The sequence below is a fragment of the Grampus griseus genome, assembly GCF_964374135.1.
Source record: "Grampus griseus genome assembly, chromosome: 19".
NCBI lineage: Eukaryota > Metazoa > Chordata > Mammalia > Artiodactyla > Delphinidae > Grampus > Grampus griseus.
The window spans coordinates 16567862-16585633 of NC_139013.1; the positions used below are offsets into that span (position 1 = coordinate 16567862).

General features: G+C 44.5%; 1 protein-coding gene across 7 annotated transcripts in view; it reads right to left on the bottom strand.

The window, feature by feature from the left end:
• The window catches only part of GARRE1 (granule associated Rac and RHOG effector 1), an 82154-nt gene that overhangs the window by 21331 nt on the left and 43051 nt on the right, over positions 1–17772 (bottom strand). For all 7 annotated transcript variants that reach the window (XM_082677096.1, XM_082677092.1, XM_082677095.1 and 4 more), the window contains 4 exons: positions 5835–6044; positions 2418–2558; positions 2106–2201; positions 1820–1981 (listed from right to left, as the gene is read on the bottom strand). In XM_082677096.1, the coding sequence (XP_082533222.1) occupies positions 1820–1981; positions 2106–2201; positions 2418–2558; positions 5835–6044 (609 nt within the window). The remainder of the gene's footprint in view (positions 1–1819; positions 1982–2105; positions 2202–2417; positions 2559–5834; positions 6045–17772) is intronic.

Consider the following 17772-nt stretch of genomic DNA (forward strand, 5'->3'; position numbering starts at 1 on the left):
AATTTATGAAAGTCCACTGAAACATTAATCATAAACAGCATTTTATAGTGTACTTTCAAAACCCTGTATTTTACACATTTTAAACAAAATTATGAATAAAACTAACGGCAAATGTCTCATTAAAAAAGTCACCCTAGGGGCTTCCTTGGTGGCGCAGTGGTTGAGGGTCCGTCTGCCGATGCAGGGGACACGGGTTCGTGCCCTGGTCCGGGAGGATCCCACATGCCGCGGGGCGGCTGGGCCCGTGAGCCATGGCCGCTGAGCCTGCGCGTCCGGAGCCTGTGCTCCGCGGCGGGAGAGGCCACAACGGTGAGGGGCCCCCGTACCGCAAAAAAAAAAAAAAAAAAGTCACCCTAGGAGCTTCTGATTTGGTGAACACATGGAGGTGCTGGGACAGCGGTGACTGGAGAGAACATGGAACCTCCAAGCCCCTTCCCCATGCCTTGCCCTAGGCATCTCTTCCGTCTGGCTGTTCCCAAGTTACGTCCTCTCATAATAAACTGGTGATCCGGAACTCTCCCAACAAGTTGGGATTCACAGCATCAATGTACTCAGATCAAGATACTGTAAGGAGAGTATGCTGAGGCAGACATAGCACATTATTGAAGAAGTTCAGTTATGGCCGTATAACTATAAAATGGTCACAGCCACTGCCTTAAATGCCAAAGTTTCCTTGGACCCTCTCCACACACTTCCTGGATCCCCCGGCCTCTCTTCTGGCTCCAGCGACCATCTGCCTCTGAGGACCCTGGCCCTGATCCCACTTCGGGGCTCCAGACCCATACATCCAATTGCCTGCTGAACAGTTCCACTTGGACATTTCAAAAGCAACCTTAAAATCACGTCCAAAAATATATTTTATGACGACTATCCCCAAGCCTCAATAAACAGCACCAAAGCAGCTGTCCAAGCCAGAAACCTGGGCCTCATCTCCTTTCCCCTCCCTCTCACAGCCAGTTAATCACTGAGTCCTGCTTATTATAACCTCTAGATTGCTCGTGAACGCTTCCACTCGCCTCCCATTATCACTTGATGGGGCCATGGCCAAAACCCTTCAGTGCTGCTCCCCTCCCAGCCACAGTCCATCCTGAAGTCAGGGGGATCTTTCCGAAATGCAAACCTCATTACGCAACCTGTCTTGGTGGGATGCCAGCCACCTGGGGATGGAGCCCAGCCCTCACACTGAGGGTTTTCTGGCCTCTCCGGGCTGCTTTTCCAGCCCTGGCTCCTACCATGTCTCCCCTTGTTCTAGACGGTGGCCCTCAGGTCTGACTACATATTAGAATCCCCTGGACAACTTTTACAAAATACCAGAGCCCAAGCCTTACTTCAGGACAATTAAATCCGAGTCTCATTAGTGACTGTCCTGGATGGCCAGGGGGGCCCCAGCTACAGCTCTAAGGAAGATCTTCAGCTCTTGGGATGGGCTCTCACTTCCTGGCCATCTCACAGCCTCAGCCCCACCCCCATACTTATTATTCAGGTCACTCTCTGCTTAAAGTCCTCTTCTCAAGAGTCACATCTCTTAATCCTCCAGGTGAGGCCCCCTCGTTCTGTGTTCCTATCACAACCTAGTGGGCTGTCAAATCTCCTAGCCTGGCACCAATGGATGCTCAATAAAGACCTACCAAATGGAGAAAAAAAAACAACAAAAGTCCCCTAGTCTGCTTTTAGACACCAGTTTACTGAGGAAGGTCAATGCCTCCCGTCTTCACTTAAGTTTTGCTTTTTAGTCTTGATTCTTTACAAGCCCTCAGGTTCCCTTAAGAACTCTGTTTTCAAGTTCACACCCGGTTGTTGGAACCCCAAGGAAAGCTACCGTCTTAAGTTTCAGATTGTCGGCGGCCGACTCGTTGAAGGAGACACCCTTCAGGAAGTTCGATCCTATCTGCACGGGGACGGTGGGAAGCTCACACTGCATGGGCTGCGGCGGGGTCTGCCTCCGCCCTGTCTGCTGTGCTTCTGCCTCGCTGCAGCAGCCCTGGAAAAGGGTTGGATAGGAGAAGAGAGGTGACCCACAGCTCACCTCTCAAGACATTTGCCTCATGTGGATGGCATGAATGCCACACCACAGCTCCCAGGAGCTACCAGAAAGAAAAGTGTACCTGCAAACTCGCTTCAATTGCCTTTGGATTCAGGTGGAAACCGGCTTTCATTGCGTATTCACAGTGACCTAAGCTTTCCAGAGCTATTTTATATGCCTGCAAAGAAATTGTTTTCAAGAATGAAGATTACATAGCAGATTATAAACTCACTAGGTTCAATGAAAACAGAAATTTTAAATTTCTATAGTTATTAAAAGACATGAGGCAAACTACCATCTTATTACTCTTTCCAATTGGTTCAGCATCATGACTTTAACTCCCTCCCTTGTTTTCATCCCTTAGATATTAATGTGCCGGTTCTGAAAAACGTACTTGCAGAGCACTGTCAATCTTTATGTTCAGTTCTTTTAGCTGGTGCTCAGGAATTGCTGCACTTTGAGAACAGAAGAGCTGCTGAACTTCAATTCCTGCCAGGCGGCCATCACAGCCTCTTTCTCTTAGTCTAGATGTTGCCTGCAACAGAAATGGTGACTGGTAGGTAAAAGAGGATTTTACAGATACTAGCAAAATTAAAAAACCAGAAAACAACTATAGTAAAGCTAGAAACTATCTAAGAATTAGATATAAACCAGACATTCCGGATCGCCTGTATTACGAAGTGAGCAAGCAGCCAGAAGTTCTGAAAGACTGAATCAAGCATTGAAGAGAAAGCAAACCTGACAATAGAACTGCCTTATTTAAGAAACCCCTGGGAATTCCCTGGCGGTCCCGTGGTTAGGACTCCGCACTCTGACTGCTGAGGGCCTGGATTCAATCCCTGGTCAGGGAACTAAGATCCCACAAACCACGCGGTATGACCAAAAAAAAGAAACCCTGGAAAAAAGACTTACCTACCTGTTATTTATTTTATATCTACATTACATATAAATTACATACACATTAAAAACATTCACATTTTAAATTTCCCTGCTTTAAAAAGACAGATACCCTAGTATATTGGCCCTTGGAGTTTCCAGAATTAAACAATATATATATGGTTGGGTGGTCCTATACACCAAAGTAAAAAACCTCACCAATAGGAAAAGAATAGGAAAAAAACATACACTGCAACATTAAAGGAAAAACAGAACTTTTGAAATCTGCACAAAAAAATGAAATACTTATTGTTTAGTCACTAAATATGTTTATGAAGAGTACATAAGAAAAACAAGAAGAAATTAATCTGTGTCTTGTGATGAAATGTTATCTATACATATGGGTCAGGACTAGAGAATACAGAAAAATATATATTTGATTTACTAGATGGAAGGAAGGATTCGGGATGAACTTTCAATTTTTCAATGTCTGTTTTTATTGCAATAACATTTGTACAACAAATAACATTTTTTAACAGTTAATTTTTGTTCTTCTAGGCCAAGGTAGGAGTTGTAATATTTACCAAAATTGCAGGACTAAAGGAAGTTAACTAGCAGCTATGATGCCATACATTTCCAAAGCTCCACAAATTCTGTATAAATACCAACCATTCCCTGAACCCTAACAGTCACACAGTTTAAAACCATTTGACTCTCTTTCTAGAACTCTTCCATTTAGTCAAATATGTAGCCCACAAGGTCTTATGTTAGGTGTCTCTGGATAGACAGTGGAGCATAAAACCTGGTCCCTACCATCTTGGAGCTGACAGCTTCATGGGTCGAAAAGGCAAACAAATAAAACATTTAAAAAATATAAAATGGAGAAAAACATCCCAAGGGAAATAGAAAACTGTAACAGGGAGCGCCCAAGAAACTGAGAAATCACCATTTAGGCTGAGTTTAAGGCAGAGGAGGCAGTAAACAGAAGTGTGGGGTGGGGGTAGGACAGGCAGAGATGTCAGCAAAGGAACTAGAACCCAGTGAGCAGGGGAGAGTGGCCACAGATGAGGCTGGTGAGGAGGCAGGGGCCAGACTATGTGGGACTAGGCAGGTCATGGGGATGGGTACACACTTTACCCTAAGGAAATGGGAGAGACATGAAGGACGGCAAGACAGAAAGGGGAGAAGCAAGTCCAGCCACTGAAGCTGTCAGGGGAGAGTAATGATTCCCTGAACTACGTTAGTGGTAGTGGACACAGAAAGAAAGGGACAGATTTGCAGTCATATTTTGGAGGTAGGATATGCAGGGCTTTCTTAGGGATTGGATGTAGATGTGACAGAAAAGCTGGAGGATAAATCTCAGGTTTCTTGCACAAAGGACCCAGTGTGGGATGGCACTACATGCTAGCACAGGGAAGATTTGAGGAGGAACAGTGTGCAGAAAGGCTAAGGGCTGAGCCATCTGAAGACCTGAGGAGGGCAGCAGCTGAATATAGGGGCCTGAGCCCACGGGGGAAGTGAACCGGGCACACACATTTGTGTGCTTGTGGCCCCAGCCCACCAGCAGTTTTTAAAGTTCCAAGACTAGACGGAGACCCTCTAGGGGAGAGGGCACGTAGAACTGAGCCTTGAGAAACTCATATTCATAAGTTATGCTGAAGAGAAGCTAGCAAAGTGGATGGAGAGGCTAGCCCAAGAGCTAAGAGGGTACCTAAGAAGACCTGGTTCTCCACAAGGAGAGAGGATTTCCAGGGCTCATGTCGCTGTGAGCTGCTGAATGGAGTCATCGGGATCCTTGGATTTCCGCCAATTATCTTTGGCAACATGGAAGGCACCAATGACCTTGACAAGACAAGGTATGTTCTTGTGTAGGTGTGGAAGCCAGATTTTAGTGAACTGAATGATACCATTTATATAAAGTTTCATATTGTGCAAAACAATATATTTATGGATACATACATATAGAATAAAAATATAAAAATATGCATAGGAATCACAAACTCCAAAATCAAAAGAGGTTATCTCTAGAGAGAAAGGAATATGAATAAGATAGTGGAGAAGTACAAAGGGAATTCAAGTGCATTTGTAATAATATTTTCCTGTTAAAAATAAAAGGTATGAGGGCTTCCCTGGTGGCGCAGTGGTTAAGAATCCGCCTGCCAATGCAGGGGACACAGGTTCGAGCCCTGGTCCAGGAAGATCCCACATGCCGCGGAGCAACTAAGCCCATGCGCCAGAACTACTGCGCCTGCGCTCTAGAGCCCGCGAGCCACAACTACCGAAGCCCACAAGCCACAACTACTGAAGCCCGCGCACCTAGAGCCCGTGCTCCGCAACAAGAGAAGCCCCCGCACCGCAAGGAAGAGTAGCCCCAGCTCGCCGCAACTAGAGAAAGCCCACGCGCCGCAACTAGAGAAAGCCCACGCGCAGCAATGAAGACCCAACGCAGCCAAAAATAATAAATAGAATAAATAAATTTATTAAAAAATAAAAAAAATAAAATGCCAACAAGAAATGTGTCATCGCCTACTACATCCCCACCTAGCTACCTGGCTGACCACTTACCCTCCGTATACCCTCCAGCCTCTTCTCCCTGGTCCCTCTTCCTAGAAGCTTGGCTGCACTTCTTGTCAGAGGCCAGGCCCTTCCCCTGGGCTCCTGCACACCTTCATCACGGCCCCTCAAACCTGTTTTTGAAAGACTTTTCTCCTAGGAGGCTGTGAGTGGAGGCTACTACCTCAGTGCCTGCACATGCCTGGCATGAAGTGGGCATTTACAAAGATATTCACTGTTAAATGAATGAACAAGCTAATGACAGCAGGTGAAAACTCACACTTCTACATAAAATGGCTCTTTTAAGAACCAACAGGTAAAGGCCCTCTGGAGCCTCTGCTATCTGAACAAAGGGCACCAATCTCCCCAAAGTCAGGGTTACCTCAGCAGCCCCCCGCCAGGACCGCACAGCATCCTCCAGTTCTGGGGTGTGGCCCATGCCAGATAAGCTGCCGCCACTGCTGCTGTTCTTTTTTTCTGGCACAACAACCTCGGCAAAGCAAGAGTGAGCCACTGGCTGGACCTTCTGTAACGCCTGGGTCAAAAACTGGAAATGGACCTGCACCACTGTCAAGAAGCATCGCCCCAACACCTGTGAAAACAAGAGAGCCAAGGATTTTAAGGCTGTGGGTTGCTACTGCATGACCGCAATCAATTCTCAACTTGAGTAGAGGTAACAATTAACTGGAAATCTGAAATCATATGAAGTTAAAAAGTCACCATGCTTTAGAAGGATCAGCCTTTGTTCTCACGTTTGGACCTGGGTGGCCTGAAACCTAGAAATCAAGATGTTTGAACCAAATAGCAAGCCCCAAGGTTCGAATGGGCCTTCCCCTTCCCATCTAGCCTCCCTCCACTCCTGTTCTCCACTCCCCTCATCTGGACTGTGGCTCACACCAACCCTGGTTGTCTTTGAGCTCCTGCTGAACCAGAGCAACCCACAATTCCAATTCTGTCCACACAGTATTCAGAGGGCAGAGTAAAAGCCAGGTGATTAAAAATCCAAAAGGTCAGTTTGACTGTAAGAAGACATTCCATTGGAAATGGAATCCAAAGATACAGGTTATTTTGGTAACAGTGTTATTAACATAGTTATTACATAGTTATTAACATAGCTGTATGTCATATTTCCAGTCTTACAAAACAAAGCTCACAGATCTGTCTTCTAGGAGTCAACAAAACATACTGATAAGTCCATTTGTCAGAACAGTAGAAACCCACTCACCTGATATGTATTAGTAGTTGGTTGGTTGATGCAGTAGTCCATTAAAGTAGAAAATTCATTTAAAAAACTACCATATACATGCTATGTTAATATATACTATTAATATATAATTATAATATATGTACTAAAAATATACTACATACCATAAACATTTTAAGATACAAATGTGCCTTTATCTGCCAACCTCTGGCATTGGCTAAAGCTTGTCGTTCCCCGTTTGCTTTCTTGTGTTAACTCCAGCTACAAGGTGTTCTCTATGATTTCCTACTTCTTTTTTCTTTAAAAGACAGCAAGAATTTGCTGCTTGCAAAGCAACTTGAGCAGACACTTTCCAGATTATTGACATGTCCCCCTAATCTTTTACAGTTGTTTTAGCCATACCAAATTCAACAACAACAAAACCTTTTTGTAACTCCTTTATCATGTTCCATAACATTCAAAACATTTTTTTTTTTTTTTGCGGTACGCGGGCCTCTCACTGTTGTGGCCTCTCCCGTTGCGGAGCATAGGCTCCGGATGCGCAGGCTCAGCGGCCATGGCTCACGGGCCCAGCCGCTCCGCGGCATGTGGGATCTTCCCAGACCAGGGCATGAACCCGTGTCCCTTGTATCGGCAGGTGGACTCTCAACCACTGCGCCACCAGGGAAGCCCCTCAAAACATTTTTAATGGAAGGTATTTCATATTTCATTGGCCTATACAGTGGATTACTTACTAACAAAAAATTACTTATTTTATTGAGTTTGTAATCCAACTGGAGCATAGCTGAGAGGGCCCACTAGCTGCCAGCTCTCAGGGTGCTGCCTTGGGGAGGTGGTGAAGGTTTCCACTGCCTTTTACAAGGAACTAAAATCCAACCCCACTGCCCACACTTTGGCCCAGTCCTGTCCCTTGGAGAAGCCAAAAATAAGACTCAACCTTGGACCTATCACCTCCCAGCACACATTTCAGATGCTGCCCTTTTCCACCCTCACTGGGCAGAGCTCTTCTTCCTGGAGAAAGAGAGTCAGGCAAGCTCCCAGTGGTGACACTTACTCCCTCTTGAATTATTTTCCCCTGTGGAAATCACCAGGACAAAACTAAAGCAAACACACAAAACTCACACCAAAGCACCCTCCTTCTATAGGGAACCATCAGAAATACAGGCTGAATTCGCACTCAAACAAACCTCCTGGGTCTCCACTCACATCTCCCTCAAAGCTCCTCCCCATCAAAGATGGGGCAGAGTGAGCCACACAGAATAAGCAGACCTAGCAACCTAGGGACTTGTGCCACAAACAGAAAAAAGAGTATTTAATTAGCACTGTACATAATATCAGCCAGCCTGAACGAAACACGCAGCATGTATTTCACCTATGCTAAAAATTTCACACTGATTATCTCATTTAATCCTAGAACAACCATATGAGGTCATTTCCATTTCACAAACAATAAGACTAAGGCACAGAAAGGTTATGAAACTTTGTCAAGGGGACACAACTGGATGTGGCAGAGGGGTCACTTGACTCAAGTGTCTATGCCCTTAGCCATTGTGCTCCCCTGCCTTCAACAGGCTCTACACACCTGGAAACAATTGTGGGCTGGCAGCACTGAGACCAGACACAGGACAGCAGCTCAACCTTAACTGGCTTAGGCCAGAATGATATGGTGTCCTGACGCTCCACACAGAGCAAACCCAGGAGGAAGTGCAAAGCTGGGTCCTCAGGCACACAAACTCTCCCTCCTCCCTCCTTCCTTAGCCTCTTGGCAGGCTGTGGCTGAGGGAGGAGGAGGGAGAAGTGGAGATGCCATGTGCCATTTGCTCTAGGCTCATATTCTTTCAGCTTCTGACAGATACAACTGAGTCATTCATTCTTTCAACAGATGTGTAATTTGTGAATGCCTGATATGTACAAAGCACAAAAAAGCCAGAAGATACTACAAGAAAGACAGCGAACAAGTCACTGTCCTTGTGAGGGTTACCTTCTAATGGTGGCGAAAAGTTAAGTAGATATGCAAAGTCAGGGGCTACTGGAGAATGAACATTAAGGAGTGAGGTGGGAAGGAAAAGGCTCTCTGAGGAAAAGACCAAGGGAACAGATGGAGTAACCCCTCTCCCTTCGAAAGGAAAATTCTGAGAAAGGCCTCTGAAGGCCTGATGCAGTGTCCTGGGCCCAGAACAGGACATTCTCTGATAATGCTGGTCGATGCTAGGCTGGGGGTTGGGGAGGGTCCTCTTGTTGTTGGGGTAGAATGCTGGAAGGAGGATGCTTCTGTTGCAGGAGTAAATGGGGGGAGAGATGGTGGACAGTTTTAAAAGGCAGACATTCAGAATATTGTCTCCACCACTTATTACATGCTTGACCTTGGATGAGTCATTTAATCTACATTTCTTCCGTGTATAGAAGAAATGACGCGAACAAGAACTCAGCATTTCCCTACCCCACCCATGAGGTATGTAGCACACATTTGGGTTGTGACAAAATATTTGTGTTTTAAACAATTCATTAAAAGCCAATCAAATCAGTGGTTACACCCTGGACCTTGGAAAAGCTTTTTATTTATTTATTTTTTGGCTGCGCCATGCGCGGCATACATGATCTTAGTTCCCCAACTAGGGATCGAACCCGTGCCCCCTGCAGTGGATGCATGGAGTCTTAACCACTGGGCTAACAGGGAAGTCCCTGGAAAAGCTATTTAAAAAATATCTATTCTGGGACTTCCCTGGTGGCGCAGTGGTTGAGAGTCCGCCTGCCGATGCAGGGGATACGGGTTCGGGCCCTGGTCCGGGAGGATCCCGCATGCTGCGGAGCGGCTGGGCCCGTGCGCCACAGCTACTGAGCCTGTGCTCTACAGCCGGTGCTCTACGGCGGGAGAGGCCACTGCAGTGGGGGGCCCGCGCACCGCAAAAAAGAGTGGCCCCCGCTCTGGCAACTGGAGGGAGCCCGCGTGCAGCAACGATGGCCCAACGCAGCCAAAAATAAATAAATAAATTTATAAAAAAAAAAAAAATCTATTCTACAAGTTTACCTAAACTAACAGGCGTATAAACACCACCTTTTCCAGATAGAGGACAGAGCTCAATCTCCAGCCTGCCTCTGCTCCCCTTTTCTCTACAATATCTCCTGTCTTAGCCCAGCTTCCCTCCTGTAACAGACTCCATCCTCTCCATCACAGGGATGAGCCAGTCCTTGGGGTCTTCCTGAGAAACCTGGAAAGAAATAGAGACTCTAAAGTTTTGAATTTGGAAGCATGTGACCCAAGGGCTGAGGACGGCTACTTTCTCTTTCACAGGGAGAACGTTTCCTGGACTGCAGGATCCAGTGAAGCTGCAGAACAGATGTGGCAAGCTAGTGGACAAATGAGTGGAGTGGTCAAAGAGAGAGACATTTTAAATGTCAATGAGTTTAAACTGTCAGTGGAGCTATAGAGTTCCATGTCCATCAACCTGGAACTTCCAGCTATTATTTACTGAGTGCTTAACCCATACCAAGCACTTGATGTGCAGTGAAGTGACTCAGGGGGGTGATAGCAATTGATCCATTTTATAGATGACAACACCGAGGCTTAGACAAAGAAAGAAACTTGCTCCAGTGTCAAGCAGGTAATAAGTGGTGCAGTACAGATCTGATGCCAAGTCTGTGTGACTCCAAAAACTGTGTTCTAACCATCAGGCTATGCTATCTTCATATGACAAGATCCAGGATGTAGTCACGACAGTGACTAAGGATACCAAGAAGGGGAGAGGAACCCTGTGCAGGAACCCTGATGTCTCCCATACAGTGTCAGGCCCTAGTGTCAGCTCAGTTCCCTGGGCTGGAAACGGAGACTGAGAGGCATGGCTCAGTCTTCTCTAACTGTGGGAAAGGTACTGCGACAAGAGTAAAAAGTGGGGTAGCCTGTGGCACTTCAGTGTGGTATGAGTCTCAAAGCTCATGATCTGCACAGCAGACTGCTAAGACTGGCTGCAAACAGCAATGATAAACTGGGAGAGGACACACAGGGCTTGGGAAAAGAAGCAGCTTCTCTTATCTCTAGAGGAATTCCAAACCCCAAAACATCTGTTCAGGCCTTCAGCACATCAGTCCCACTCAATAATTATGAAGAAAGCAATCAGATTTAATCTTACCCTTGACGTTTGCATTAGTAAAAAAAAATATCCATTCATCCCAAGGCATCCCAAGTTGATGGAATCTGGGGCAATAAGAGGCTGTTATCAGACTTGCATTAAGAGAAACATTTTGGTGTGACTTAAATTCCTCATAAAGGCCCAATTCCTGGATATAGACAATAAGCGACCTTGCCACTTCTGCCTCCAAATATCCATGGAGCATTCTGGATTACTATAAACAGCCATTGAGGATCTACTGAAATGAAACCTTGTTTTCTGGGAATCCCTGATGGCAGAGGAAAAGGGTACACGTTCACTTTCTCATTCCCCTATAAACGTACCACATGTGCTGCTAAGGGGGTTATGTTCATGAATATAACCAGGAAACCTTTTCTTTTTGGTGATTTTTATATTTTATTAATTAAAACCAACTTTAGTTTAAGGTCATCCTATTTTGAACCCTAAAAGACCACTCTTTCTACACCAGCATAGTCAACTCTACCTTCCTAGAATATTTTCACAATTTTAGTTACTCCTCTTCTAGGGCCAGGGCCTGACTCAGCCCCTACTATATCTGCACGTGCTGAAATCACGAAGTGCCCAACTCCACCCCACCTGCCACACACCTTGTGATTTTCACATCAATATACACAATGTCTAAGTTCATTTTTTGCTCAATCTCACTGAACAATTCGTCTTTCTCACATCCCTACAGAGTGAAGAACAAGTAAAAGTGTCACATATACCACATACTGTCAAACATTTCCAGGGGTTCTAGCATTTACTTCTGATCAGTTTAAAAGTCGAGAATGAATGAAATGAAGTTGATCCGGATTGGCTGCTTTTATTAGAAATTCCAAACTCATTCAGTCATTTCTCTCTCTTCAAAACTTACTTGTACCTTAAACATTACCGTTGGTTCCACGTGTTTCCAATCTTTTATTCTTATGATAATTCCAGAGTTATTACATAATGACCTAACTAACAGACCAGAATGTGATACAAAGACCTAAATGTGCCTCCAGAGAAATACAGAATGCAGTAGACCATGCCTGGACTATGGAAAGTACCTTATGGAGATTAAATTATGGCATAAAAATGTAAAAAACAAGCTTACTGAAACTAACATGTATAGTCTGACCTAAAAACTGATTAACAGTGAGCGCTTAAATATTAAAAAAAAAAAGAAAAAGCAAGTAACAAAACAATAATCTCTTTGCAGTCAGTATTAACCTAGAGCACAAAGAAGCTGCCATGCTATGTACAGAAGAAAGAACTAGTGAGGAGAGAAAGCTAACACACCCCCAAGGGCAGATGAGCCATCACCAAATGTTAATCATTCAGACAAGATTACGTTCTGCCCCTGGACATGCTGCTTTACTGCTGGTAAAAATATCAACAGACACAGTTTCTGAACTCCTACTTCATGGGCCAAACACCGTGGTGCACAAAACCTTTTACACCAGTAAGACATATTCATTGCAAATAAATTACGGGGAAAAGATCAGCTAAATAAAGAAATAAACAGTATCAAATATTACTAAATAGATATAACCACTGATTACATGTTTCTGATACAGCCTACATTTGCACCTGTAGATTTTTTTTGGTAAAACTAGATCATGTTGTATGTTATTTTATAGCCTGCTTTCCAAAATAAAATATATCAAAAATTTATTACATGCAACACACATAGGAAGTTATTTATTTTTTTATTTATTTATCACCACACTGCTCAGCTTGCAAGATCTTAGTTCCCCGTACAGGGATCTAAACCTGTGCCCCTTCAGTGGAAGCACAGAGTCCTAACAACTGGACTGCCAGGGAATTCCCAGGAAGTTGTATATTTCAGCTACATTGCTATCAATCGTAGTAACTAACAGGATAATTATAAACTATCATCCAGGACATGAAAAAGTGAAAGGCCAGTGAGGGGAACTAAGTCTATGGTAGACAAAGGAGGAATGGTTGTTATTGTTCAATAGGTACAGAGTTTCAGTTTGGGAAGATAAAAAAGTTCTGCAGATGGCTAGTGGTTGATGGTTGCAAAAAATATGAATGTACTTAATGCCACTGAACTGTACACTTAAAAATAGTTAAGGTGGCAAAATTTATGTTATGTATAATTTACCACACACACAAAGAAGTACAGGTGCTTCTAGTCACCCCCTCTGCTACCATTCTATTCCAAGCTATAATCATCTCTTGCTTGGATTACTATAACAGCCTCTTAACTGACCTTCCTGCTTCCTTTCAATTAGGATTAGTTTTATCTACACATAACAACAACAACGACAACAACAACAACAAATGCAGTGGTTTAAATAAAAGCAACGTTTACTTCTTTCTAAGGTAAAAATAAATCTAGGGTTAGGCAGTCCAGAGCTGGGATGGAGGCTCCTGGGTATCACAAGGAGCCCAGTTCCCATCTTTCTGCTCTTCATCCTCACACAAGGCTTACATACTGGAACTACCTCATAGTTCTAAATGGTTAAATGACCTTCAGCCATTCTGCCTGCATTCTAGATAGTAAAAAATGGGGGGGGGGGGCGGGGAAGAAGGTAGCACCCTTTTTCCCTCTAAGGAAACTTCCCAGCAGTCTCATCCAAAACCTCTAGTTACATCTTCATGAACCAAAACTTAATTCAAGTGACCACTCCTAGCTGTAAGGGAAGCTGGGAAGTATAGTCCCTTTTCCATGCATAATATTCCTGAAAAAACAAAAACGAACAAACAAAAATCCCTCCAGAGTTTTTGTTGTTGTTGTTTTCTGGCTGCGCCATGGCAGCTTGTGCGATCTTAGTTCCCCAACCAGGGACTGAACCCAGGGCCCTGGCAGTGAAAGCACCGAGTCCTAACCACTGGACAGCCAGGGAATTCCCCAGAGTTTTGTTATTAAGGAAGAAGGTGACACTAGATGTTGGGAGGCAACTAGCAGTCTCCTCTCTCCCTTAGAGGCTACTTTCCACACAAGAAGTCTTATAAAACAAAACTCAGATTATTTCACTCCCCTGCTCAAAGTCTTCCAATGGCTTTCCATTACAATCAGAAGAAAATCCAAACTCCTCATCTGTCCTACAATACCTTACATGATCTGGCCCCTGACTAGTCTCTGAACTTATTATTTCCTATCCCACCTCTCTCTACTCTTGCCACACCGACCTTCTTGCTATTCCTCAAAAACTGTGAGCACAGCTCCGGTCTCAAGTTTTTGCACCAGCCAGTTCCCACTACCTCAGGGTTTCTCAACATCATGACTACTGACATTGGGGGCCAGAGAATTCTCTGTTGTGGAGGGCTGTCCTTCGCAGCGTAGGATGTTGTTAGCAGCATCCCTGCTCTCTACTCACTAGATTCCAGCAGCACTGGTTGGGAGATGCAGCCACGACAACCCCTCAGATCATACTGTTTTGAATAAAATGTCAAATCCTTACTGGTAAACAAACAGACAAAAAATTAAAGTTAAAAAACAGTAGAGAAATCTCTTCCTCCTAGGGTGACTTTTGAGCTGCAAAAGAGCTGCAACAGAGCTCACATGTGGCAGTCGACAGGAGCTTTTGAGTATCCAGGCATCTGTTTTGCTGCAGGACTAAAACATAACCTGAAGGGCTACAAGGAAGAGATATATCAAGACTCTACCTTCTCCAAATCAATTTGAATTAAAAATCAGAAATCTAAGAGCTTTGTGCTCCTGCAAACTTCTGCCTTTCATGATCTGGGGTCTGAGTCTGGTCACCTAATGTTCTATACTTCATGCAGAAACACCATCTGGCCATGGGTGTTTATGTGCGGGGTAGGGGAGATGGGACATTGGTCAGAGGCAGAAAGAGAAACTGAGATCCTAAAAGATGACAAAAATTGTCCCCTAAATACATAGTGAGTCACTGAATTTCTGATTCCCTAACATGCAAGTCCAGTATCTTTTACTCCATCGTACCTCCTCCTTCAAACCACTGCGGGTCCTCTGGTGTAACACTCGAGTTCTTCTAAATGAGTAAGATTCCTCTCACTCTAGCCCTAGCATAAAAAAAAAAAATGCCATTTTTCTGACAATCAAAGATACTTCCAGACATTGCCAAGTGCCCTCTGAGGGAGAGCCCACCCTGACCCCATTTGCAAATGAACCACTACCCTACCTGGAGCATCCTTCCCCCTGGAATTGTACAACTATCGCTCTGACAGGCATTGCTCAAATGTCCCATCCTCAGAGAGGCCTTTCTTCTACGTCTCTTTCTTCATCATTCTTTATTTCTCTTCATAGCACCTCTCACTACCTGACATTATGTTTGTATGTGCCATTTATTTTTTCTCTGTTTCCCTACCTAGGAGTTGAGTTGGATGTGGACAGGGTCTTTGTTTTGCTCTCTGTTGCATTCTCATTGCCTGGCACACAGTAGACAATCCTTCTACACATATTTGTTGAAAGAAGAAAAGAAAGCAGTTGCTACTCTCCACAGAAAAGCACCAAACTAGGCCAAGAGCAGCATGGTGACTGCAGAGCTGAGGGCAGGACATCATGATGTCAGCATCTATGCGCAAATGACAACTCATTCTCCCCCCCCAAACACTTTCTGTTTTCTTTCCCTGGACAGCTCTTCTGCAGCCTGCCCACAGACACCAGCTGCAACCTTGAGCTTACTTTGAGGGTGATATCACCAACAGGCATGGGGGAGATCATGACTCTTCTGGAGAGAGAAAGTCCATAAACCACGCAAGGCTTTCCTGCAAGTGACACACTCATCCATTGAATGACGAATCAGGTATAACATTTGTTACGCCTTGGAACTGTATGCTTATTCTTTCAAACCAAGAACCAATATAATAATTAACGGGTATGCTGTTGAGGGAATAAAGGGTATATATGATGGAGTAAAAAGATGTATTTTCCAGATATGTTTGCATACGCATGTCTGCTGCTATCTGCACAGATACATAAAACAATTAATAGTGGTTCTGTCTGGAACTGGGATGGAGTTGGAAGAGAGAAGCATTACCTTTGGAGAAGGGACTTATGCCACTCAGAAGTGTTTGAATTTTTTACCTAAGCATTCATCATACATAAGAAAAACTAATTTGTTAAAATTAATAATCAATAGTAATACATCCAAAGTATTCCCATTAAAATGAGGACCAAAACAAAGATGCTCATTCTTTTTTTTTTTTTTTTTTTTGCGGTACGTGGGCCTCTCACTGTTGTGGTCTCTCCCGTTGCGGAGCACAGGCTCCGGACGCACAGGCTCAGCAGCCATGGCTCACGGGCCCAGCCGCCCCGCAGCATGTGGGATCTTCCCGGACCGGGGCACGAACCTGTGTCCCCTGAATCGGCAGGCAGACTCCCAACCACTGCGCCACCAGGGAAGCCCAAGATGCTCATTCTTAACACTGACTGTTTTATACATTAAAATCTATGATCAGGGAGTTCCCTGGTGGCCTAGTGGTTAGGATTCCGGACTTTCACTGCCATGGCCCAGGTTCAATCCCTGGTTGGGGAAGGTCCTGCAAGGTGCAGCCAAAAAAATTTTTAAAAATTAAAATTAAAAATAAAACCTATGGTCAACACAATAAGATATACAACTACTGGAAGGGAGGAGATACATGTAGATGACATGACCACATATACAAAAATAAACCAATTGAAACATTAGAATTATTGAATCCAGTCGCATGGCAGGAGACAAGACAAAAATATAAAAATCAGTGGTGCTTCTGTTATAGAAAAAACTTTTAAATATAATTTCATTCATGATAGCAACTAAAATAAAGATTACGTAAGAATGTTAAGAATATACATAGCCACTAGAAAGGAAATTATGGAACTTTACTAAGAGACATAACAAAAGGCCTCATAGAAGACATAATAAACTGCTAAGATCCTGAAAACAAAACAATTTAGCAGGTGTATCCAGGATCACAAATATGTTCCCCATCACATCCTTTGACACGCACCAGCTGGCATCTGCAGTGTGGCCTCCCCAACATCTAGTCCCGTGGCTTTGGAAGCAGCCCTCAGGGAACCACTCCCCCTGCACTCTCAGTCTGGTGGTACCCTAGCCCCAGGAGTGGGCACACAAGTCAGGCCTGACCAGTCAGTGCGTTAGTTTAACCTTTCTGGCCACAAGGTCCAAGGACAGGCAAGTGACCCAAGCCAAGCCAACCAGACTCAGTTTTAGAACTTTTGTCAGAACCTGGGGGAAAGCAGAGGTGCTCTTTCTGCTGAGTTGTTGGCAACTCTGGCATGGACACAGTCTGAGTCTATTCAGCACTGTGTGAGTCCCTGGATCCAGCCATGCCCAAAGAGCTAACTTTCTTCGGTTTCATGGAGTCAATACATTGTTTTGTTGAGAGGCAGTACAGCCAAGAATTGGTACTCCATTATAGAGTCAGACTGCCTGGGTCTAAAGTCTGGATCTGCCATGAGGCTTTTGATAAGCTGTTTAACCTCTCCACACCTGTTTCTTCGTCAATAAAATGGGAATATGAATAGTACCTAACTTACAAGGTTATTAACAGAATTCACTGAGTTAATGTGTACAGTCTCAGAAGAGCGCATAGCATAAGTACTATGTAACTACCAGCTTCTTTTTGCTTTTATTGTTGTCTAAGCTGTTTTGAGTTTGGTTTCTGTCACTTGTAGCCATAGTATTTTTTTTTAAAAAACATAACAAATCATATCAGTCAAAATCCCCCCTTAGGACTTCCCTGGTAGCGCAGTGGTTAAGAATCCGCCTGCCAATGCAGGGGACACGGGTTCGAGCCATGGTCTGGGAAGACCCCACACGCTGTGGAGCCACTAAGCCTATCTGCCACAACTACTAAGTCTCCGCTCTAGAGCCCGCGTGCCACAACTACTGAGCCCACACGCCGCAACTACTGAAGCCCGCGCGTCTAGAGCCCGTGCTCCACAACAACAGAAGCCACTGCAATGACAAGCCCGCGCACCACAACCAAGAGTAGCCCCCGCTCGCCGTAAGTAGAGGAAGCCCACGTGCAGCAACAAAGACCCAACG